The 26,149-nt window shown below is 36.6% G+C and overlaps 1 protein-coding gene across 1 annotated transcript; it reads right to left on the bottom strand.

Annotated features, from left to right (window-relative positions):
- Positions 1-2,836: 2,836 nt before the first annotated feature.
- On the bottom strand, positions 2,837-6,446 carry LOC148817510 (guanylin). The gene is made up of 3 exons (XM_088938292.1): positions 6,293-6,446; positions 5,125-5,311; positions 2,837-3,469 (listed from the first exon to the last, which is right to left on the bottom strand). The coding sequence occupies exons 1-3, from the start codon at positions 6,377-6,379 to the stop codon at positions 3,411-3,413; spliced, it is 333 nt and encodes a 110-aa protein (XP_088794418.1). The 5' UTR covers positions 6,380-6,446; the 3' UTR covers positions 2,837-3,410.
- Between the last annotated feature and the right edge of the window lie 19,703 nt (positions 6,447-26,149).

Here is a 26,149-nt window from a genome sequence, read left to right as displayed (position 1 = left end):
CGCAATGCAAGTGCGCCGTAAAGCAACAACATTGTAAAATACTATCTTACTTGTACAGATAACATGGCCACAGAGCAGTAATATACAGTAAACACCCTGTTGGCATGTGTTCCATGTTTACAGTGAATGAGTGCAACAAACAAAAATCACGTTACTAGTTTGAGAACACAAACACTGATGCAGCTTAGTTTAAGAGTTAATGTAACTGAGAGCTGAGAAGTCACAGTTACTGTCTATGACAGTGAGTCTTCAGCAGGCACCACAAAAAATGTGGTTTGGAACTTTCTGATTTAGGAAGCAGCTCTGATTTCTGTAGGTAATTCCTTCAACCACTGAGGTGGTTGAAGAATGAACAGGCTCAGGAATGCAAAAAGGGAGGAGTAACAAAACTCTGATGAGAGAACACCAACAGAGAGAGGGAGTGTTATACAGTATATATATAATTTTTTTACAAAAATGCATAATATTGAATTTTACATTTTTTTGTTTAAGGAAAATAATACAGGTACTTTGTGTGTGCACAATTTGCAATGGGAAATTACATCCTTTAGATTTCGGTAGGTGTTAGAGTTTCATTATTGGTAATATTTCACATCTGCAGCACATGTTCCTTTTTTACGTAGAAGATGAGCCCATACATCGAACTTCCTGTATCAAAATATATTCTACCATTCAGGAAATGCGTAATGTTGAAACAGATGTTCATTCACCTTCCCACGCACAGAGGCCAAAGGTACTGTAATCGCTTAACGCAACTGATTAAACCCAAAATGAAAAATAAATTTATATCTAAAAAATGAACCTGCCCTTACAATGTCTTGAAAAAATATGAAAGCCCATTAAGGAAGAACAGGATATTTTTTATTTACAGTGCATTTCAGTGAATAACAAAACAAAGATTAGGACCCTATCCATACTTCCTTTCAGACGAGGCTGAAAAATAGTTGTTATTGAAGGGAGTCTAATGTCATTCATTCTCATTAGAACTGACAGAAACATTATAATCTAACCAATGGTTTTGATTTTATTATTTGAATCCTATAAAACAAGCACTTGAAATATGCCTTTATATTGATTTGATTTTAATAGACTGTAGGATTATATAGCAGGGACTGTTATAATGGAAATGTATGATAACTCTGACTGCTACTGTATATACTGTATCCTCTGCTTGACACAGTCAGTAAAGTAGCATGCCTCTCAGTAAAGCAGTTTATTTTGTCTATTCAAATGAGCAGCTTTGTGCTTCTCTTCTTATCCTGACATTCTGTCATCAATACAAAGTACAAAAATCTGATTAAAGTCTTTTACAGACGAAGATGTCCCCTGCAGCCACAGGATTGGAGTGCAATCAGTTCTAATCATTGGTATATGTCCCTGAAAAGCATTACAACCTTTAGTCTGATTGGCTGTCCTCCTCCTGCCTTGAGAGATCTGAAAATGCATTGAGAAATTTTAAGGCTTATTCTTGAATCATACCCAACAAATCCACATGCTATGAAAGGCAAAATGATTTCAGACAACAGTAAATCACCTTTCAACCATCAAGACACATCAACATGTTATTGCACTAGTTCAGGTGGGTAGCTGCGTCAGCATGCGTAGGCTGCAAAGGAACAAGTAATAGGTTTATTCCATGCTGAAAAAAAGAGAAAGAAAACACAATGTTTCGGCCGTGGGGCCTTCTTCAGGTGTGTGCACACCTGAAGAAGGCCCCACGGCCGAAACATTGTGTTTTCTTTCGTTTTTTTTCAGCATGGAATAAACCTATTACATATTATTGCACTGCTTCTTCTTCTGCAGTGAGAATTGCAATTTGTAGTCAATATATCCTCGCATACAAATTTTTACCTGCTTTGTCCAATACAGGGTCACAGGAAAGCTTGAACCTATCATGGCAGGCAAGGGTCGCAAGGCAGGATACTCTTTGGATGGGATGCTAGTCCATCACAATTTTGCCAGAGCCCAATTAACATACCAACCTAGTACCCCTACACTGCAAGGTAAAGTAGCAATGCTAACCAATGTGCCACAGTACCGTCCATAGCCAACACAATAAAACCATTTTGAAAATTTCAAAATATGTGATGTGAGTGGAAGAGTGATTAGCTCACACAGTCTTCGGTAACAGTATAGCTCTAGATTGTCATTTTCATCCCTAGCTTGTTAGAGGCCCAAAAGATAGAGCTCACTCATGTTACAGTATATCTTTAAATGTTCTCTGTTGCCATGCCATTAGAATAATACAGTACTCCTGTTTGTTAGAAAGCTGTCACAACTTAATCTTTAAAAGAACTGAATTTAGATATTTCATATTAGATTTTGGGGTCATCATTTCATTTTATTTGCATCAGTACTGTGGGAAGTCTATCTACAGCCAATATTATATTACTATAATATCTTATACACCAATATAATAGTTATATATGGAACATCTGAGTAAATCTGTTCTCGAGTTATAGTGCTGTAAATTATGGTGCCTAATTTATAATGCAGACATATTCTGACTATGAAATAATGAGAGAAAACACATGGCATGTGGAATTGTCTGTGTTCACAATTATAACACTCTGTTGAAATAACTTTTGCAATACTTTTGAAAATGTCAATATAAAATGTGTTGTATCCTGACATGCTACATTTCGTAATGTAATGTTTGTTTTATTACATAACTTTGTAAGAATAAGATTTCAAATAAAAAGTTTTTAAATATGATTTAATTGATGTGGTGGTAAAAGTACAAAATGCATAATACCAAAACGTTTTAATTCTATAAAAAATATTATGCAACTATGTTAAATAAGTACAAAAAAAACATACAAGGCACAGCAGTTACTGTAACTTAAAGAAAAACATAGTATTATAGACATTGTCTCATTTCCAGAATTGTTTTTTCCAGAAAACAATACAGAAGTAAAGACATAAGACATGGCAGTACAGACACAGGCTACATCATTATATCAGTTTTAAACAACTGCTTAAGATGCTTTTCTTCATACCGAAAGAAAACATCTAACAGTGGTATGAAAAGAGCGGTATAAAAGTAGTTTAAATTTTGTAACTGGAGATAGGTTGCTTTATGCAACATTCTATTCAGAGAATACAACTGATCACAACACGTAATAAAGTAAAAAAAAACAATGGAAGTACACAAATAATGGAAGAGCTTATTAACCCAGCTTGAATTAAGTCATTTTTCAATGTTACTAGCTGTTCTGTGTGAATGGTGCATAGAATATTTTTGATCACATTGGCCAAGTGCCTCATTATGCAGAGGAACTTGTAGAGTTCTTAATATATTTAAACCATATAAACACAAATCAGTCACATTATTGATAATGATGATAATTACATTTGCATGTATACACACGTACAGTATACACAGGACAGTCTATCATTTACAGGTTTCTTTAACAGCCAGTGCAAGCAGCAAACGCGCAGATCTCGCAGATGTCATGATCAATGGATGCTGAAAAATGAGAAACAGAAGGAAACACACCAAGAAATTAATATCATGTAACTGTCCCCTACTACTTCCTGTCCAGATAACAAAACAGCAGCTAAGGGAACCAGTTAACACTTACAAGTTTCAAAAAGGCTCAATAAAATGGAAGCATTCAGTTCTTTCCACCCATATTAAGTCACATAACGCAATTCAGTATAAAAGTATACACATTTCTATAGTCTTCCCACATTTTTGAAGAGGCGAGAATGATGTGGAAATACCTCAGAATAAAACATACATGTTTCAGTATTGAACCAAACTGATCACGGTTTTGAAAAGATCAAAATCTGTTATGCTAAAATGTTTCTAACTACTGGATATGAATACAAACAGGATTGGCTGAAACATGAAACATTTGCACTTTAAACCTCATACGTACTGTAGAATGCCAGACAAACAGGGACAGGCTTTCCATTAATATGTCCAAGGATTTCAACTTGTTAACTCTTAATACTTTTTGAATGAGATGTAATTATTATATTGCCTGATTTATGCAGTAAACCCTGTTTAGCTTTGATAAGATATAATAAAAGCAAGCAATGAACTCGCCTTGACCTCAATTATTGTATGTAATCATTTTCTGGACATGTTGCTGAGAATGTAGGCATATTTGCCCGACTTGATATTTTGAGAATAAGAATTTCTTGCAAGTGTATAGTGCATATGATACTATGGTATGTAGGACGGGATTCATGGTATGTAACTCCAATCCACTGCACATCACTTCACCTGGGGAACTGAGAAATTCCTTATTCTTATGATCAGTATCATGTGGTTTTTAATGACTATGTAGTCAGCACCTTCAGATATGTCTTATCTGAAGAAACATGCAGTGCATTGTTTCACATTACCTTGCTGAATGGAAAAGTGTCACCTACTGGACACCTCTTACACAGCAATCCAATTTTTCCTTAGAGGTGTCTCATTGTGATACTGTCAAGCACCAGCCTTGATTCTGATGAGATCAGGCTACATAGAGATAATGTTGCAAGGTGGGTTCTACGGAGACATTGACTCCAAAGAAGGCTCCATGAAATGATGTTTTATATTTAATCAAAAGTGTTTGTAAGCACGATCTCTGTAAATGTATATTTTTGTTTGGAGAAAAAGATAAATACTGAGATATAAAAAGTCACAAAGCATTCTTACAGATTAGCACACTACTGTATGTTGAAAGTTTAATATGAAAAGATACGTAATTCCATTTGTTTCACTTTGAGTTACAGCCTACAGAGCTGAAACAGGATATGTGACGCTCATTCAGTTTGTTAGATGTCAATTTGATTGGCTTATTTTAGTTGGGCATGTTTTGTCATTCTTTGGAACTGTAAATATTTAGTTTTTAAAATTTGAAAGATACCTCTAAGAAAGCACATTATAATTTATGAATTGTGTCTTGTGTTTTTTTTTAATTCTAATTATTGAAATTAATTATTGACTTTATTGGGTTAATAATTTACTGATTTTTGAGCTATTTGTAGCCAGGGGAGAAGGCAGTTTAGTTAGTTCTTTAGATTCACTTTTGCTTGACAAAACACAGGTCCTACAGGAGCTTATTCTGGGACTGCTAGAATACAGTGAATGCCCAGACTAACCGATGAGTTCCTTCTGACACTTACCAAGTCTGAAGAAGGCCATGCCTGCACCTGGTTGGTGACACAAAGGCTGGAACTCCGTAGGCAATGCTGGATTGTCACAGACAGCAACAGAGCTGGTCTTAGCCAAGCGAAGGTTTCTCCCAGCACTGCTGTCCATAAGGCTTTTCAGATTCTTCACAGACTCCAAAGAAAAGGTGAAATTTCCTTCCTAGGAGAAGAGAAGGAGCACAATGGACTTTTCAAAACAGTACAGTTTTGCCAGTATTTGTGACAGAGGTACAGTAGGTTTGAAAATACCAAACACACACCCCCACACCTTGGTGTTCTCCCATATCACACAGTACTTTATCGGGTGTGCGTATGTTCTAAGGTGGTGGCTGGTAGGTGGTGGCAAACTGCATGGTGGTCAATGATGAAAATGCAAATACCACTTTTACAATGTACAGTAATTTAACTTGCTCACTAGAAAACTGTTCAGCAATAAGCTTAAAACAAATTAAGTATTACATTTTGGGTTTTATGTGAACTTCACCTGATTAACCCTAAACCCTTTATTACTGAAGCAATAAACAGGTAGGATGATATTTAAAGAGAGCACATAATGTACTTGTTTGGTAGAATACAAACAGAGGAAATCTAAAAGACATCCGTTTGAACTTTATGGAGTTAGGTCTTCACAATGATTAAGAGCTGATTTGTTTTTTTCTGGGCATCCAAAACAACTGTAATATGTTGGAAGCACTTTTCCCCCACAAAACACATTTGACTATAGTGATGGGAATACTGAGTTTGCTAAGAGTATAATTATATTTATTGTATCATGATACCTTTTGCAAGTATTTCTGCACTTACTAGCCCAACATTTATGTACTACAGTTTGCAAACTCACATATTACTCAAACAACCTCATTTTATTAAACGAAATACTTGTTGAAAGATTGTTTTAATAAAGACTCTTGGTAATCTTGTAATGTCAAAAGGAAGATGATCAAATATACTGCCTTAAGTTTCAGTAAGTCAAACTGCCATCATATACAGTAGCCCTTGAAGAGTCCTCTGAAGTACACAGTATTTAAAAATATAGTGTTTCCGGAGCTCTTAATAATTTAATGTGTTATTTGAATATGGATATTTATCAATAAACAACAATTTTAAACATGAAAAAATGAATGCGAAGAAAGATGCTTACTTTCACCCAGACAGCATCTGAAAGCACACTAAATACAACAAGACAGAGCACGACTGCAGACACACTCTTCATGTTGTTCAATGGCATTTTCTTTCTCGTTACTTCAGTCGCTCTTCTTGTGAACGTCTTCGATGGAAGTTAGGGTCGATGTCTCTGCCCACTGCCAACTTGCTCTCCGCTTTTAAAGATTGACAGGGGCTTAGTCAGTAGTCATGTGAGCTAAAGATTTGCCACGTAGTTATGGATGAAGGATTTCTCCTGGTTAATGTACAACCGCGGTATTACAGTTTTATGATGTCATAAAGGGGGAATTCATACATTTTCATTGATCTCATCAACACTAGGTTTCATTTTTTCCTTCAGATGCAGCCCCCTGCTGAGCCAGACATGGAACCCAGTGGAAGTTAATTAATTATCTTGTATAGACAATAACTCAGGAAGCCAACTGCACAGTCTTGGTAGTTGCCTGTCATTTGGTTTGTCACGACCTTCGAAATACGTTTATTCAATCTTACTTTTTCTCTAGAAATTACACATTAAGCTTGTGCCCACATTAAGCTTCTGCCCTAGGCTAATATAAGGCTGAGATTTTACCCCTGTGTTCCAAGACCATTGCACGCAAGTGCTCTCAGGAATGTTTTTGCCACAGCTGTATATATATTTTGTTGTGTTCTTTAAAACTGTATTATTTGAACATGTTACCAAGTCAAACAAACAATTTTTCATGCCTTTGCATTGCAGACACAGGATATCTGACTGCATTTATTTCTTTTAATGTGGATTACGCAGGCAGCCAACAGCACAAATACTGTAAATTTGACAAATGCTCTGTATTCAATCTCATTCACATTTGCAGACTATTAAAACAAAGCTCCCTATACATGATCATTTCATTGTTTGAAGTAAAATTCTTGCATCGTGTATTCTTTGAGAAATAAAATCTTGCTGCCAAGCCTTCCTTCCTTAGTGCTATTGGCTAATAACCTCATAACTTTTATTAATGGCAATTAATCTTTATCAGAGAGGTTTATAATTGACCTTTGTGTCATAAAAGTTCTAACTGATGATGAGTAGCAGGTGGATCATGCACTATAAAAATTTTTTACATATCATGAAAAGTTGAACTAGCAATGAGTAATAAATTTAAAAGCATAGGTCAGACTGTTTTTGTTCTGTCCATTATATCATATTATGTTGTAAATATCCATCATGTTTATATATTGTTTGATTTGACTGGAAAACAAAGTATTCTAACACTGGGAAAGAAGTATCGGATGTGACTGACTATAAATAATGTGTTGCGCACATCTAAGAGTTGGTAGGGTGCTAGACTTTCTTTCACACTTCAAAATGTATCAGAGCTGCAGTTCCAAGCTTCACTAACACGATCTCTGATCAACTCAGGGTGGCAGGGCATTTAAAGAACAGGTTCTAGGTTTGTCTATTTCCAGGGACTTATCGCTCTTCTGGTCAGAAAATTAGAACTCAAGCCATTCAACACCTGCATTAATGACCTCTACTAAGGGAGAGAGAATCTGAAAACACAGCCTTGAATGCACAATTAACTCAAAGCATGGAAGTTCAACATTTGAAGTGTGTTGCTCCAAGCTTAAGGGCAGCTCAGACCCAAACTCCCCAAACAGCAGCACACAGTGAACCAAGTGCCACTGGGGTTTTGTGGGCTTCAGCTCCACAGGCCTACTACAAAAAAAGGCCCTTCTAGGATGTTCCAGGTATTCACATCGAAGAATGACTCCAATAGGAGGGTGAGAGTAGTGTGTGCGTGGTTTCTCACCTCTCCCCACAAGATACAGGGGTCATAGAGATAAGCTGAGTTCATAAATAATTGGTGATTCCATACTGGATGACCATAAAGGAAAGATAAAAATAAAAGAGCTGATGCAGGTAGCAAATGTGTAGATATGTGCTTTAGGTACCATTACCTCTGGTGAGAAGCTTTGAAATATTGAAAAATATGTAAAAGACAAAGTTTTACCCCGGCTTAAGACTCATGACATAACCCTACAGACCTGTAGTTTACCTACCAGTATTTGTCCTTGGTTCCTTGATTCATCATTAATTTGTGGTGTAAAGATCTTTGAACTGTAACTAACACATGAGATACTTCTCACACTCCTTAACTCAGCTGCCTACATTGCTGTCATTTTTCATTATTTCATGCTTGACCTCCATTTCTGCAATTTAGAAGTCTTTTTTCTCAACAAATATATGTTTCAAATATTTTTTTTTGTCAAACAGACTAAAGGAATTGCAAAACCATACCCCAGCAAACGAAAGGGGAACTGAAGCAAAAGAGAAAGGGGGAAATAAGAGTGATTAAATGGATAATGTTATTTACAAAAAAATCACTGGTTCAGGCTGACACTGTTCGTGCTAGCAGAATGAGAAAGAGCCAGAGGTACTGTATCTCAGTCTCCACCCTAGTGTCTCAAAATAGATGTATTGGTTGCAGTTAGAGATTTGCTATTACATTCCATCCTCAAGAAAGCTTTTAATCATTTTTGGCTTTTTATAGGAAAGTGTTTTTTTCCCAATTTCAACAATGTTTTGAAAAACATAAAAGATGGCTTTTATCATGGTCGATCTACCTGTATTTCAATTTCAGAGAGAGCCCCTTGAATGGGAAAGCACTTGAAAACGTCCTGTTGCAATAGTGGCCATTGTAATACAACCAACCACTCAGGAGAGAACAGACACCTTGATTGGAGCACAGTATAGGGGTAATTATATAGGAACTCAGACCTTACACAATCATGCTGGTAATGACGTGTGGCCAACATGGCCACATTGTATAGACACTGGAACAGATACTGTATAGACTTCTAAGAGTTACTGAATGCTGAAACTATATGCAGTATAAGACAGTTGTGAGAGGAATCCATTACACCCATCCTACTCATTTGTATACTAGGAGCTTACTGATCTGCTGATCTCATGTAGCCATTTTTTAATGAGAATTTGAGAATTGGCTTCAGCATCACAGCTTGGCAGATTCTTCCAGACATCCTATAGAAAGTCTATAGAATGGCCACATTGTATAGACACTGGAACAGATACTGTATAGACTTCTAAGAGTTACTGAATGCTGAAACTATATGCAGTATAAGACAGTTGTGAGAGGAATCCATTACACCCATCCTACTCATTTGTATACTAGGAGCTTACTGATCTGCTGATCTCATGTAGCCATTTTTTAATGAGAATTTGAGAATTGGCTTCAGCATCACAGCTTGGCAGATTCTTCCAGACATCCTATAGAAAGTCTATAGAATGGCCACATTGTATAGACACTGGAACAGATACTGTATAGACTTCTAAGAGTTACTGAATGCTGAAACTATATGCAGTATAAGACAGTTGTGAGAGGAATCCATTACACCCATCCTACTCATTTGTATACTAGGAGCTTACTGATCTGCTGATCTCATGTAGCCATTTTTTAATGAGAATTTGAGAATTGGCTTCAGCATCACAGCTTGGCAGATTCTTCCAGACATCCTATAGAAAGTCTATAGAATGGCCACATTGTATAGACACTGGAACAGATACTGTATAGACTTCTAAGAGTTACTGAATGCTGAAACTATATGCAGTATAAGACAGTTGTGAGAGGAATCCATTACACCCATCCTACTCATTTGTATACTAGGAGCTTACTGATCTGCTGATCTCATGTAGCCATTTTTAATGAGAATTTGAGAATTGGCTTCAGCATCACAGCTTGGCAGATTCTTCCAGACATCCATGCCTTTTATTCTGAGTCCTAAATATACTCCCTCATAAATTTCAGTTCTGCCCTCAAAGTTTTGTTTCTCTGGTTAACATAATCCATTCAGCAGAATCTGTCAAGACCTTCAAGGATTGTGTGCACTAGTATCATGTCTGTTACTGTTCAAAACTGAAGAGATTCAATTCTTGACCTAAATTTAATTCATTTGCACTATGTTTAACATTACCTTTAGTCTTGGAATTATTCATATATAACACTTATCACTTATATATAACCAATCACTTATTTGTAGCATTGTAATAATTTGTAATGCACTTTCTGCATACAAATGCAGTGCATACTGTACATAGTAAACAATAACATTTAAGTCTAAAATGCATTATTTTTACTATAGCAATTTTTACTAAAGCATTTATGTTTTACATTTATTTATCTGGCAGATCCTTTTATTCAAAGCAACTTACAACCACATCTGGTTAAGTCTGAATGGGTGCATAAAACACTAATATAAAACCACAGAACATAGTAAGCAGTGTCATTTAAAGGCTAGGGTGTTGCACAGTGCATCCAAACAGACAGGCAGTAGTCATATAAGAGCATAGTCAGTGAGGATCAATCACAGACCTCCTGGGTCAGGTGTATCCTGACGAGGTGAGTGTTCAGCTTCTTGCAGTGGATGGCCAGGGAGCCTGTAGTTCTGACTGTGGCAGGTAGGTCATTCCATCACTGGGAGGCTAGTGCAGACAACAGCCCGTACTCACAGGCCTGATGAAACAGATCTCAGTTGGGAATATACAGTAAGGTCTGACAGTGGTCAGGAGGTATGCTGGCGTAGCACCTTGGAAGCCCTGTAGATTATTACAAAGGTTTTGAGCCTGATGCAGGCCGCAGCCTGAAGGCAATGCAGAGAGACAGGGGAAACATGAATGGTTTAAGGAGGCTGAAGACTAGGCAGGCTGGAGCATTGTGCATGAGCTGGAGTGCTCTGCTGGTACATGCAGGGAGATGTGACAGAAGGGAACTACAGTGGTCCAGTTCTGAGATGACTTAAACCTGGATGAGTAGGTGAGTTGAGCAGGTAGTCAGGTATGTGCAGATGTTTCAGATTGTGGACAGGAGGACATCCACAAGAGTGAGTCATAGATGTACAGTACTACCTGTATGTAAACACGGAGTTGTTGTCAGTGCTAAATAGCAACGTTCTTGGCACTTGTGGTGGAGTTTTTTATGGCTGTACTTTGGACAGGGTTATAGTGGGTTCACAATTAAGTGAAGGCTTGGCCAGGATGTGGTAGCTACCTTTTCCTCATAGAACCTGGGTGATACGGAGAAAATATTCTAGCAGGGATATCAATACAGAGTTTGTTGTTTTTGGATTTTGTTGCAATATGTATGATAATACCACTTCTTAAACTGCCAGTAAAATGAAGCTGACTGCATAGGGTTCATCTTGATAGCAGTAGCACAGCATGTAAAACTGCTGCAGAAAAGCTGACATGTCCTGTAGGGAAACAGAAGTGGCTGAGAGCAGCTTTTGGCATAAGGCCAGTAACAGCACGCTGTCCCACATTAAATGTTGTTATAGCAACCATCAAAGGTGAATAAAAAAAATAAACCTGTATACACATCTTCAATGACTGTATCCCTTCTCTTTTCAAATGAAAATGCTGTGACACTCACCAACTGCATCAAATCATTATTATAGGTTTGTTATAGCTTTACAAATGTTTATATTTTTAAATAATGTTGTAATTTTTTTGAAGAAAAGGTTGAAATCCAACATTGAATGGGTATTCCAAGGATTTTTATGTCCTTTTATTAACCTCTGATTTTGCCTTAAAGAAGCAGGCTTTAGTTGGATTTATGGGAATTTAATTGAATGAAGCAGACCCCCATATCATGTATATTTTGATATAATATAGCAAATGTGGTCAAGGTATAATATATGCAGAGACTTAAAGCCCTACAAAATAGCAGATTATACTTTTCCATGAATTGTACGGCCTTTTACATAGTGTAGTATGTACAGTATAGGAATAATCTAGCTGTCTGAGTTGGCTAGAATGTTTCTAACAATATTTTCTTTAATTTTCTTTGATTGCTCTGTTTTAATGATGCACATTCCCTACCTCTGAGTACTGGGTTAGCCTGTGTTGTGTTGATAGTTGGTCTCCAGAATGTAAGGCTCTGATTTAATCACCCATCCTCCTCACAGCTTAAATAACAGTTACTACTTTAATTTGTCTACCGGTGAGCGGTGAGGATCCTGTTCTACAACCTCCAAAGCTTTTCCCTTTATCTCCCAGCACCACCACTGCCACGTGAAGCAGCTGATTTCCCTTAATATCCTGATATCCTTCTGAAAATATCAATATTGTCTTGATTCTACCAGTCTGTTGAGCTGAGTGAGGTATCAGCTAGGGTTTAATTAATGAACTGGATTGAAAATTTCTGGGTCAGTCTTTTCATTTGCTGTCTTACAAGTTGCCATACTGCATTTCAGTAGGTTGCATCAGCAATTATGTCACCAGAATGATGTAAATAAGGGCGGAGGAGCACATAAACATGATGTTATCTGATAACCTTATAATTACTTAATTGGAGACTATGGTACCATTTTTGAGGCATCTCCAGCCAAAGCTCAATGCCCTCACTGAGACACTGAATAACAAAGAGCGTGTTTATGAGGCTGATATTGATATTGGAGTTTATTAGCAAGCTCCCTTCCCTTCCCCCTGTACCCTCTACTAAAGGGGAACCCACCCTTCTTACGATCTCTTTCACTCCACCCCGTGGTGCAGAGCGAGTAGCTGTTTCTTCTCTCCAGTCTCCACATCCTCCTCTCTGTGACTAGCACACCCGTTGTAACTCAAAAGGGTAATACAGTCTGTGAGCTGCCACTACCGTCTCCTGCCTCTCTTTGTGTACCGCCGACTCTGCAAGGGGAACTAAGGAGGGATTGCTGCAATATTCACTTTTAATCCTCATAGTATTTCTGTGGTAATTTCAGTTTCAACTCATGGAAATTATTTTCTTGTTTACTGTGTTCAAACAGAAAAGCACTTTTGATTAACTCCATCTTGCTCCTGTATGCCTCATTAGCCAAGAGCCCCATTCCCGTTCATTTTATACTCAAAAGCCTTGTTTGGAATCTAGGAAATTTAAATTTAAATGAGTTACAATTACATAATTCTTACTACCTATAATAGACAGACAGTATTTTAACAGATTTGGGACTCTACAATTATTATTGTATATTATTAAATAATAATAATAATAATAATAATAATAATAATAATAACATTTCCACGTGCCAGGAAAGCTATTGGTGGTTACAAAATGGAAGGATTATCTTATTTCCATATACATATAGATCATGGTATCAGGTATTTGGAGTCACATACAGTGACAACATACCCCATGTGAATGCATTCTGAAACTCCTTGTTTTGTGAACTGAAACTTTAACATTAATGTTTAGATTATATATTTAAAGACCAATAAAAATGTATGAGCAAATAAAGATGGCATAATTATGCTACAAATTACTTCTGAAAGCATATTAAAGCCTTCTGTATATGAAGACTTTTAGTTCCTGCATACAAATATATAAACAGCTACAGTAAATATTATAAATAACCCTTATCTTTTCTGAGGGTGACTTCAGATGTACGGTACAGGCAAAACAAAAAAACAAAATCTGTGCAAGCTTAGATTAGACACATAGAGCATCTACTGTATATGGAAAAACATGTTTGTTTTCCATTCACACTGGCACTAGAAGGCATTTATGTCAGAGGAAGTGAAAGGTAAACATCAGAATTGATTCAAATCAATCTAATTGTTCCTTGCAGCTCTATTTCTATCAGATCAACAATGAAAAACATTCCATTTTGTTGTCACAGTAACTTGTTTGTTATCTGTTGTGTTCTCTATATACAACAAACAATAATAAAGACAAAACACAATCACTGACAGCACTGTAAAGTGGCACTGTTTCAGATTTAGAATGATTAAACACAAGTCTGAATTTACCTCAAGAGGATGACTTTTATGGATGTAATTGTCAATGCAGGTTAGGACAGCTCAGACTAAGCTAGTTTTGAACTAATCAATATCAATGCCTAAATAAATCAATTATATAAATCCCTTAAAAACGTCATACCTTAGATTTCCGATAACTGGCATACTTTTTATAAGTGGACATGATGTCCTATTCATTTTTGTTTTATCAGCCAGTAAAGGTATTTCTATAATATTCTCAAGATGCTTATTACATAAGTGATACTTTTCTGAATGTTCCCATTTTTTCTTGCAGCAAAAAAAAAGTGTTAAAATACCAGGTGTACTTGCTGCTGAAAGAGGAGTACTGCTGAGCTCTGGTAACGTGTTTGCTGGTTTGGCAACCTCTAATTGCTCTCTGTGCTGCTGTGAGCCGATCATGTTCTGGAAGACACTGCTGGAGATCTCCTGCCAAGCACCATTTACACCCTTTATGTTGTCTACTTGCCTCTAGGCACACTGTTTTAAGGATTATTTTACCCAGTGATTCAGAACTATTGGGTATTAAAATCGTGACAGGCTTATTTAATAAACATAAACACTATATGAAATAAAAAGATATGCAGTACATGTACACGTGAAACAGAAATCTACAGTATATATACTGTACAGTACACACTATAGATTTCTTAATACACTGAATTGTTTTCTTAATTACAGTACACTGTGAAAGACCCCCCTTTTAGATAGTGTGGCAAGGGGTCTCCACATGAACTGTAACTATCTTCCTTGAACAGGAGTGGCAGAAACCTCTTTCGGTTGATTCCGGTTGGCCAGCCACGCACATTAACCGTCTTCTTATTTACCGGTGTCCCGACCCAGAAGAAGACCAAGGCTGCTACCAGTTTTATCCTGCTATAAGTCCTCTCTGAATTGTAGTGCTTAACAAAGTCCTTATCTCTGAATTGTCTCTTTGCATACTCACTTACTGTACTAAACCATGAGGGTCCATGAAAAGACAGCCTCTGACTGTCCTAGGAACAGCTTTTGTAGGGAGCTAAAGTCACCAGGTGCAGCCAATTTAGGCCAGTTTAGTGATTTCCCCTGAGAATCCGAAGAATATGATTCCCCTAAATGAGATGACGCCGCCCCTGAGGAATTCACCTGTGTTTCCAACCACTGCTTTGCTGCATACACCAACAGGTTTTAAGTTGACGTATTGTAACCTTTGAATATTACAGCTGGTGAACTTTGTTCATCATAGTGATGTTTATGTCCAAGGTAAAAGCTGGAGGTCTGGTGAACCTATTTTTATCAAGGGCTATGGGTGGATCATTTTAATCATATTTATTCATTCTGCACCTTTATCCAGGACAACAAACATGTACATTATGTACAAGCACATGGGATAATCATGCAGCTACAATAAGATACAAATAGTTTGATGGATGAAGCAGAGTTAAGACAGTGAAAGAGGGAATGTGGGGGAGAGGCAGTTCGTTATTACTTAATTTCCAGTTTCATTTGTATTTCAAGCAATACCACATAAAACACCTCCACTACACCTTAGAGAGTATATTCATTCTTTCTCAGATTCTCTTTGGTCATCTACAGTACAAGTTCTGCACCTCCAGGTACATTTCCCATGACAGCTTGAGCCCTCAGTGGGAAAATCTCTGTAAAACATTCATTCAACAGTGCCTGAATATTCACATCCTTCTGTTGTTTTGAGAAGCTCTCCAAAACAGTTCAGGCTGCAGTGATGGTTTGTTTCCAGAGCTGTCATGTCCAATGACGTCAGGAAAGGTTAACTTGATCCCAGGAGGAATGTAGGCAATAGAAACAGGATCAGCTTCCTTTATCTGTACTGAGCAATATGAACATGACAAATTTCACAGGGCTGTTAAACTTTTAACAGCAGTTAAAGTCTAAACCAGACATTTTATGTATCCGCTTTACAGACACTTTTAGAGGCTGCATTAAGCAAATGACATTCTCTATGATGTCATGAGAGACAGCACAAGGTGTGACCAGTGAAGAAACACTGTAGGTAAACAGTTACAGCAGTAATTGTTAGGCTTACACATGGTGTAACATCTGCATTAATACACTCTAAAAGCTTAGGTTTCTTCCTGTTAATAGCAAACCATTTCTTAGAGTCATTCCATGGAATACAGACATCTGTTTTATGTGATTGAAAAAAATATCACTAATTCCATGTTTTTTTTACTACATTGCATGTTTATGCACTTATAAGACACAATACACAAAACAGGTAGGGAAGTCTTTTCTTAAAAGATGCTTCATAATCCAACTTGTTGTTCCGTATCTGAATTCTGATCCAAATCCAGTCTGAATCTGAACCTATGCTGCCACTCAGTCAAACATGTACTGTACATTGTTAGGTTTAAATACAAATTTAGGATGCAACCTAAGGAGATTAAATTATTAAAAGACAAAATATGTCAAACCCAAATAAGGTAATGTTTAAGGTAGGATGTTTATTTGGTTCTTAAGTATGCAATTGAAATACTATGAAGGAAATTCATGACGTATTTGACCTGCACCATCACATCATTAGAGGCATATTTAGCACCATTCAATAATAAATAACAGCCAAAGATCATCACAGAAAGGCTTTTAAAAGCTGCCTCAAATTGCCACACTTGGCATGTTTGAACTTGCTTTTCCTATCCACCTTGTACCTCTTTATTTAGCTTTGTCTGACAGACGAAATGGCAATTGTTCTGTCTCCTTATCCAGAGACTGGTCAGGCAAGTTAAGCTTTTAAGTGTCTTCTGTTTGTACTTTTGAAGAGTTTTTCTAACATAAAAAAACTTTTAACAGTATTTTACCTTCCATTGTGATTTGTCCATGGGCTCAGGCCTTGTGAGCTAATTGAAGAGAGATTGGCCTGTCACAAGAACTATCTATACTTGGTTTTGGGGGAAAAAAAACTTAAAATGTGAATTCCCTGGTTCATGTAGTATACCTGCACAATGGCAGTTTTATGCTACTTTAGTTTCATGAAATACTTTGCTTTCTTAACATCTACATCATTGTAACAGAAAAATGAGATTTCCTCATAGTGCAAAGGGGTGATAGATCCATATAGCACTGTAGATCTTTCTACACCCTGCTACCAGTTAAGAGAGTCCTTCCACTCCATGTTATTCTAGTGGGACAGTGATATGATAAGAGCACTACAGAGCTGTTTGATCATTTTGTAGGATAAAGCAACATCCATCTTTAAAAAGACTTTAATCCACCAAATGAAAAACAGGATACATGTCTCTGAAATTGTCCTGTTGGGAAAATGCATTCTTTGTAAGCAGCATTTCATTTGATTATTTCTCCTTATACTATAATATTGAATTTCTTAGCCTTTGGTCTCATCTTTCAGTTTACCCTCACACTTGAACTAACTCCTGAGATCATAATACCAGTGAATCCCTTTATATACGATGCCATGCCTAGGCTAACTAACATCCATGTGAGAATGTACAGTAATTCTCACAGTTTACCAATTAACCAATTAATTATTTAATTTGCCACAAGTGAATCTATTTACATGTTATAGAAGACTGAATGACTTCTAGTAGCAGGTCAGATGAAACTAATATATCTCTATTGCTGGCCTGCTACAATTTTGCATATCAAATGTTTGCTGAAAAGACAATAGGATGGTTGCCTGAATTAAAAAGAAGCTTAATTATGGTGTATTACTTTAGATTTGAATTTATCTTTACTGTAAGGTCTTAAAATACAACAAAAAGGTCTATGAGATTATATAATAACTGTTGTAATATAGGTGGATAAAAACATTGAAACTAGGGTTACAGCATTTCGTAAACTAAGAAATATAAAGTTATATACAAGGTGTTAATAAATAACTGTTGGCAACAGTAGAAATTTCAACAAAGTATGCTTTATGCAGAGTTGGGGAATGCTACTTTTAAAATTTATCACAGTTAAATTAACTTGTTATGGGTTTGACTTTTTACAGTAAATTAGCAAGAAGTTGGAGGAAAATTAAAAAGGCATCATTCCCCTAAATCTATATACAGTGTGTATTGTTTCAGTATAAACTGTTGCAACAATTAGGGCTATCCCTAATGCAGTGGGGGTATTGTGCAATGTTTAACTGTGCCAGACATCATTATTACTGTGTTAAAACACTTAACATTTCCCATAATTACTGTTACAAATCTATATATTTTATGACTGTGATGCATGTTATTGCAGTAGTGTAGTCCAAAGGTTTTTGACAAAATAATGTATTGTCAAGAACGTGTTCTTTTTTATTAACGAGTCCATTGCAGGTGTTTCCAAATGTGATATGTGTCATGTTTCAAGAATCAATGTTCTTATTTTTTTTTTTTAATGTTCAAGATGTTAATTATTTTTGCAATGTAACGATACACATGAGCACAAAACAGTTTATTTAACATTTTTAAAGCATTTCTTATTAGAAACTATATTACTTTACCAAATTGTTATTATTTTTCCTACTTAACTGCATTTATTATTCCAATACTGATATATATTTTTTTTATTTTATAAGACTGGGATGTATTTATGCCATTGAAAAAACTGGGAGACAAAATCCGAGAAATAAATAATAATCTGAAAAGACTTCAGGTGCTGTACAGTACTGTAGGAGCTCATATGATAACTTGCTAAAGGACTTTCCTCAGTGAGCCTCCCTTATCAAGCTGCAGCATGTAGATAAAATGGAAAGAGATTTGTGAAAAGACAGCGGCCCTTCTTGTCTACTGTACTGCTGATCATGTGACAGGACACTAAAGCTGCTGCTTCATGAGACATTTAAGCTTGGTTTCTATTTTATGATGCCACCTCCACTTCTCCCTGTAATCTAATCTCGTTATCTTTTTCAGAGAAATTAAAGAGATTGTACAAACTACCAGCCTAGCACCAGAGAATTATGACTGTGTTTATAGCCCATGCAGTAATTCATTATCTGATGATAGTGTCGTGAAGATTACTAGATTGTTCTCTGATGATGAAATTTTCCAGTGATGTGACACAAAACAGAGCTGTCAGTGCCAGGGGTCTATTGTCTAGAGAAATAATTTTCAGGGATGGGGCTCTTTAAGTGTGGTTTTAAGCACCATTGTTGTTGTGTTTCAGGAACAGCTGTAAGGCAAATCAATTGAGATTATATGTCGTTAACTGATATTCCTTTGCTTTTACACAACAGCAACTTAATCTCCAGGTCTTCATACTCTATTCAAAACAAACATTTAAGGATGTTTTTAAATTTAATTTACATGCTTTCTCCAATTGAGGAGTTGTGCAGCATGTATTTTACAAGACTATGTAAAACCTTTATTGTTCCAAATTTATAACTAAAAAGAAACAAATCTCTTCTATATACAGTACTACAAATTCCAAACGTTGAGCAAATATGCTCAAGTCTGCCAAGTAGTGCACCTACTACTGTGTATGTCACATTCTCATCTCACAAGAAAGTAATTTTCATATAACCAGCATGTGTTGCCCTGCTGAGATGTTGTCACATCAGGATGAGCCTGTAGGCTGAGTAGCAAGTGAGGTCCCGGGTCTTGATCAGTGGAGTGGAGATTTGCAGTGACTAGACACTCCTGCTGACAAGATCACACTTGGACATTCCTATCGGTCTTGGTGATGACTCATAGTTCTCCAAATCACAGATTATCACTGACAGACTGCATCTGGCTGAAACCATTTGCCAGGTTAGATCCTGCTAGTTGTGAATACTTAGGATGGTGTGTAACAGTGGACAGTGTATCCTACTGTAGATACAGTACAAACAGTAAATAGAGTGTTAGGTTTCATGTGATACTCAATATACAATACAGTACATAACCATTCCAATAAGCTCTAAGGACTGTCATGACTAACCTTTTAAACACAACTGGAACTGCCTCAAAAAGGAAGAATTTTAATTTTAGTGACAATAATATAGATGGTCCAATGTTTACTGCCTTAAATCTATTTGAACCCCTATACAGTATATACAGGGTATATATCTATTGAAAATTTGTCTCAGTGAGTCTGAGACAGGCCTGTGCTTTTTTCTGCAGAAGGCCAATTTTAAATTTGCTAGGCACTTCTGTTTATTCATGTTGACATGATGAGGGGCAAAGACTGATATAACTTAGTTTGGTTCTTACTCCTTAGCATCAATTTGGACAGTATTCTAACACTGTCTGAGTCTCTTTGACCCACTTCCAGAAATATACCCCTAAACCCCTAAACTGCTGTGGTTATTTTCCCCTATTACTCTGATACTGGCTAAGGTATGCTCTGAGGTTATTTGGAAGTTTTCATTAATCTCTTTACTCATCTGAAGAGATATTTGAACGTAGCAGTTACTGTAGCTCATTGAGAGCTTCATATTTATTGAAGGTCATTGGCCATTTGCTCTGTAGAAGAAAATATAACCACCAGAATTCCTGGTACTACTGTGCCACTATTCAGCAAGGGACTAAGCACATTAGGAATTCTGGCTGTGCAGAACAAAGAGTTTAGACTTTTTTGTTTTCCTTGTTTTCCTACAGCTAATGCTATCAGTCAGAATGTAGGATAAGCAGTTAAAGCAGGAGGAAAGGAAAAAAAAATGTATTTTTACTGCGGATTTTTCAAGGACAGCTGGTCACCTGACAGCTGTGGAACTGTTGCTATGTTTTATTCCACTTCTGCCAGATTTATACTAAGCCTTTCAATCATAAAGATAGCATGAGTTGACTTTCTCACTTATCCTGTTCATAAACTAGTTTCAGTGACAATTGTATAGTTTTGCTACTCTGTGTACTGTAAAAGGTAAAGTTTTCCTCAACAGTGAGCTGGTGTTTACACAGTCTATTTTGTTTCATAAAACAGCACTGTGAAAGTTAAGATAATTGCACTTAAGTGCAGGAGCCCTCTAGTGGGGAATTTCCATATGGTCAATGTGCTGTTTTATACAGTAGATTGTTGTCTTAATTGTGGAGACTCTGCAAGATTATCTCAGTGGTTGTATTTCTTCAACCGCAGACGTTAGTTCATCATGAGGTGTGAGATGTACTATTGTCTAAGCATTCTTCACTCAGGCTAGCTCTAATACATCAGCTCAGCTGATCCGCATGGGCTTCAGGTGAAGAAAAATATTTATATTTTTTAAATACTCACCAAAGGAGACTTACATGCAAAGGATACCTTGGAGAATTTTTTTAAAGAATACAGAATGTCCTCTGCCCCCTTTTAAAGAACCTCCAATCATGCATTGTGGAAACACATTACATAATCTTCTAAGCCTCCCACAAATGTTAATAGAATTCCAAGCTGTACCAAAACAACTATCTTGATTGATCTTTGAAGTATCATCCAGGACCCTTTCGGATAGCAGCAATATATTTCGAGAACAGCTGTATTAACTGAGTGCAGGCACCGAGACACCTTCTGGAATACCAAATATTATACCTTCTGGTATAATATTACATATAATATTACACCTTCTGGAATACCAATATTATAAAAAGTCAGGAATACCAACTGTATTTTAGCTCTATCTGTTAAAATGCAAGTAGATCTACTGCCAAATGCAGGATTTTCAAAAGTTTCATCACTTTCTTTTAAACTTTTACTTTTAGACAACATTGCCATTTAGGGCAGTGCAGTGTATACTGTAGAGGCATATGTGCAGGAAAAAGATGGTGAAGAGACCATTGAAATACCACTTGTCCTAAATATAATTTCTGTCCTAAAACACAGCCATGGCATCAAATATTGTCTACGTTTTCTAGGAATCCTAACCCTAACCCTAGCTGGGGGCTTGAGTAGGGTGGGGTTAGGGTTCAGTTTTTCACCAAGGAACTAATACAACCTTCCACTCATTTGTGCGGAAAATATAATTCAGTACATCAAAGTATTAGGTTGAAAAGACTAAGCAGCCTTGCCAAAACAAGAACATTTATCAACAATGGCACAATTTTATTTTTTGATGTTGAGTGGTGCTCTCAATTAGCATGGTTTCTGTGTTAAATATTGTACCTTTTCTCTACGAAAACTTTAGCCAGTGTTTGACCTGAGTGACCAATTAAGGTGGAATCTTGGGTTCATTTCACCTATAATTGGCAGGGAGTACTGCTTTTATTTTTGTCTCTCTTTGGACAGTCTGAGATGGAAAGGTAAAATAAAAGCAATCAAAGACAAATTTTCTTTAGAAAAGAAAGAAAAAATGTGTCTATGTTGTAGGATGACCTCCAACTCTCTAGGTCTCCTGCTTTTCTTGATTGTCATTGTGGTTGTTCTGGGAAATAGAGCTTCTCCAAAGCCTCCTACAATCCGTTTAATGGAGTGTCAACATGAGAATATATACAGAAGAATATACTTTATTTATAATTAATTATATACTTTTTTTACTGTCCATTTAATATGGTCTATAGGGGATCACAGCACATAACAGCGGAGAATGTCAGTGATGTCAACCCGTGACCAAGCCTTGAAAGTCATTAGCAGGATATGATAGTACGTTCTTGACTCTGGCACCACTTTCTTCAAGGTTTCAAGAACCGGAGTGACCCGAGTGCCAGCACTAAATGATCCCAGATGCTGAGTTTTGGACATACAGTACTGCAATTGTTTCGGTGTCATTTTGGAAATCCCAGCAACATGGAACATTTCAATAATCCGCTTTTGAAGAGAGAAAGACATGAACTAGCCAATTTGTACGAGGCTGTGCTGTATGTAGTGGGACAATATTCTTATGATGGAAAAAGGACATCTGAATGATATTCCAAATCTGATGTTCAAAAGTAAGACTAGGGCCAAAGACGACTCCATGATTTTTTATTGTAAAACAGGACTCATTAGGAATGACTACTGTCCCATTAATAGCAGATAGATATTGCAGAAGAGGTAAGACAGCTGTGAATTCAAAGATGACAATTGACGTTTTCTATTATCTATACAGTAGATAACTTGTTTTGAGCTCCCAAGTACTGATTATGATTAAGTCCAAGACTTCAATATTTTTAAAGTGAAACATTAGATTCTTACTCTTTAGGATAGGTAAGGTCAATATTGTAAAATTAAAAAAAAATCCCCATTTGATAAATATTTGCAACGTGGATATATCATAAGTGAGCTTTTTATTTTTTTTAGCATTTACTTTAAACAAAAAGCACAGCTGAATGCTTAGTCTACACTTTTGGCCTTTCTTGCTGGAAGAAAGATTTCCAGGCAAATATCAATGAGATGTAAAATGCATAATTTATTTGTCCCTGATTCTTCTAGATAATGAAAGAAAGTCCTCCCTGCTTCAGTGCAACACAGTCCATCAGCTCATTTAAAGCTTCCAAGAAAATATTGTGATAGTTATGCAAAGACGTGAGTATTTCGTGGAGAGCATGTTTCATAATACAGTATATTTCTTGACAATTTAAACCATCAGGATGTACAGTAACAATCAAGCTGTTTTAATAACAAGATCGATGCTACATAAGAAGTAAGGAAACAATAGTAGGGTTAGTAAACGTTGAAGCTTACCATTAAAAAACGAATACTTCTCTTGCAGATAAGTTTAATTTTATTATACAGTGTTGGATTAGAATAAGCAACTAAATTTGAAGGTCTATAGAGTAATTCTAACTCTATACCTTTGAAATGCTTTTAAAGAATCTGACCCATATAGATTCAGAGTGTCTTGATTTCTCTAGCTTTAGTCCCTAAGCCTGAATACTCTTTTTGACATTATAGTGCTACTGTACCTTTAACCCCACTCTGCCTCTTCTGTCTCTCTCGAACAGTGTGTACCTATTAATGTTTCATTCATCTACATATTTTATCAGTAATACTGTCATAGGAGATCAAGGAATGATAACACTTCATAAGAAAACATTCTGTGAAGCATTCCTATTGAAATAACACCTGTCAGGAGGTAAAGTGCAAACCCACACAGACCCAGACAATCTCACAGTTTGTTGACATTATGTGGGTAAAGTTGTACCCACACTTGAAACATGTTATCATTCTCATCTAAAAAATTTGTTTGAAACAGAAATGTATCTTGCTTGTACTGTTTTGCATGCACATTCACATATAATTGACTCTTACAGTTTTTGTTTAGTGCTAAACGATATTTTTAATACTCTTAAGCATTATGAACACAGGACATTCATAATCCTGGTCACCGCTGGCCTGGTATCTAGAAAATGGAATTTTAAAACCATCTGCGTCATTGCCAGTGAGAGCTGAACTGTTTTCTTCGCAAAAAAAAAAAAGCACACTTTCATCAATCCATTTTCAATCTGTTTGTCCTAGTGAGAGTCACAGCTAAAAAAGAGCATGTCATAATTTTATTGAAAAATTAGGGATTTCAAATAGTCAACACTGCAAAACTAGTTTCTCCATTGAATACCCAATCTTTGAAGCACACTGTGCGCCTTGTAACACAAAGGTTGCAGATATGAATCAAGGCTGTGTCATTCTACAATATCTGTTCTTTGCACATTCAGAGAGGAAGCAGGCACTGTGACTATACAATGTAACCTTCCCTTTGGGAAGATGACACCTTACAATATTACACTCCTGTTCATCTGAACCTTAAAATAATGCAACACCCTACCAAAATATTAGAGAATGGTATTCTTTACAGGAGTGACCCCTCCCACCTACAATAGCAGGACTGGCCGTCATAATTCCTGAAGACTGTAAATTAGTATCAGACCTATTCATCAGTGTTTCCAATCTGTCAAAGTAAGCTTTTGTAAATTAATTAACCAGAAACGTGAGTGTTGGTACATGTATCCTTGATACTAATGGCTAACAGTAACATCAGATCTGGTTTCTGTGTCGGTTCGTACGGTCTCCAGGGCTTACAGGCATTGACAACTAACCAACAGGAGTAGCTACAGTACCTCATCTCACGCAGAGCTCTGTCAGGTGGTGCTGATTGAGCCCCATATCTCCATGGACTGTTACAAACAGTGAATCAATCCTGCAGTTTATTTTCAGATATAATCACAGGAAGGGCTGGTATTATTTTAATAGTATAATCTAGTACTCTGGGTCAACAGATTATATTGTATTCTCAGTTCAGAAAAGAAGACCCACTATCAATATTTTTAGAAATTCTACAATCTAATTGTATTTCTGAGAAATATTTGACAGATTCTTAGTATTGCTAATAGTACTAAATTGTGGTACTAAACTGTTAAATGATAGCTTAATCACATTTAATAGGAAGTAATGTATTTCAGGAAAGATTTCCACCTTGCACTGCTACAGTAATCTTTGTGATTGCCGGGAAGATCCAGAAATAAACCAGAACACAGTTTAAATAGCAGTAGGAGCCAGGTCTGTGTGCCACTTAAATCTCAGTTTAATATGAATTATGCCACTTCATATTAAACCGAGATTTAAATTATGTTATTAGTCACTAGCATTCTGTATGAGGATTTAACTGTATTGATTGTCCTATGACTTTATGTTAGCCATCTATTGAAATAATTGCTCATTGATTGGGTTACCAAGAGAACCACAGAAGTAAAGCAACAAGCTTATATAAACTATATTGATTGGGTTTCCAAGTGAACCACAGCAGGAAGCAACATGCTTATTTAAACACATGAAGCACTACAGCTATCATAGCAGGGCCTGCTTCATTACTTTATGCATTGATGACATGGTTTTATTTGATTTGCTTAAAGAGTGGGAGTTTAATAGGATGTCCAATCAATGTGTTTGTTTTTTTTTAATTAAAGGTCACAAAGAATAACAGCACACAATAAGAAAATGCATTTAGGAATGTTTATTGAGGAGTCAGGCATAAGGCACTTTGGCTTCATCCACTTCGTTGAGGACCAAATACCTGGCCATAGAAGGAGGATGTTTATGACCCCAATACACACAGAAATGCTTACCAAGAGGCAGCTGCAACGTTGGAGATGGGGTAGGAGAGGGATACAGAGAGACTAATGCGAGCAAGAAAGAAAGGCTTACAATGGTATTCACATTTATTGGGAGGGGGTGACATCATGGAGAGTTGACCTGGTTGCTGCCATCCCTCCTGAACTTTTCTCAAAATTCCATTAACGTAGGTCATTTGTTTTTCAGGAAGGA

This window comes from Atractosteus spatula, chromosome 20 (genome assembly GCF_055471065.1).
Source record: "Atractosteus spatula isolate fAtrSpa1 chromosome 20, fAtrSpa1.hap1, whole genome shotgun sequence".
Taxonomy (NCBI): domain Eukaryota; kingdom Metazoa; phylum Chordata; class Actinopteri; order Semionotiformes; family Lepisosteidae; genus Atractosteus; species Atractosteus spatula.
The sequence above is the reverse complement of the archived record's forward strand: the minus strand, read 5'-3'. Positions and strand labels throughout refer to the sequence as shown.

Bases quoted from the DNA above. Each gene is read 5' to 3' on its own strand.
- LOC148817510 (XM_088938292.1), bottom strand. From the start codon at position 6,379: ATGCCATTGAACAACATGAAGAGTGTGTCTGCAGTCGTGCTCTGTCTT. The intron at 5,312-6,292 runs GTAAGCATCTTT...CTCTTCTCCTAG, and splicing joins CAGATGCTGTCTGGGTGAAA to GAAGGAAATTTCACCTTTTC. The intron at 3,470-5,124 runs GTAAGTGTCAGA...CTCATTTTTCAG, and splicing joins CATGGCCTTCTTCAGACTTG to CATCCATTGATCATGACATC.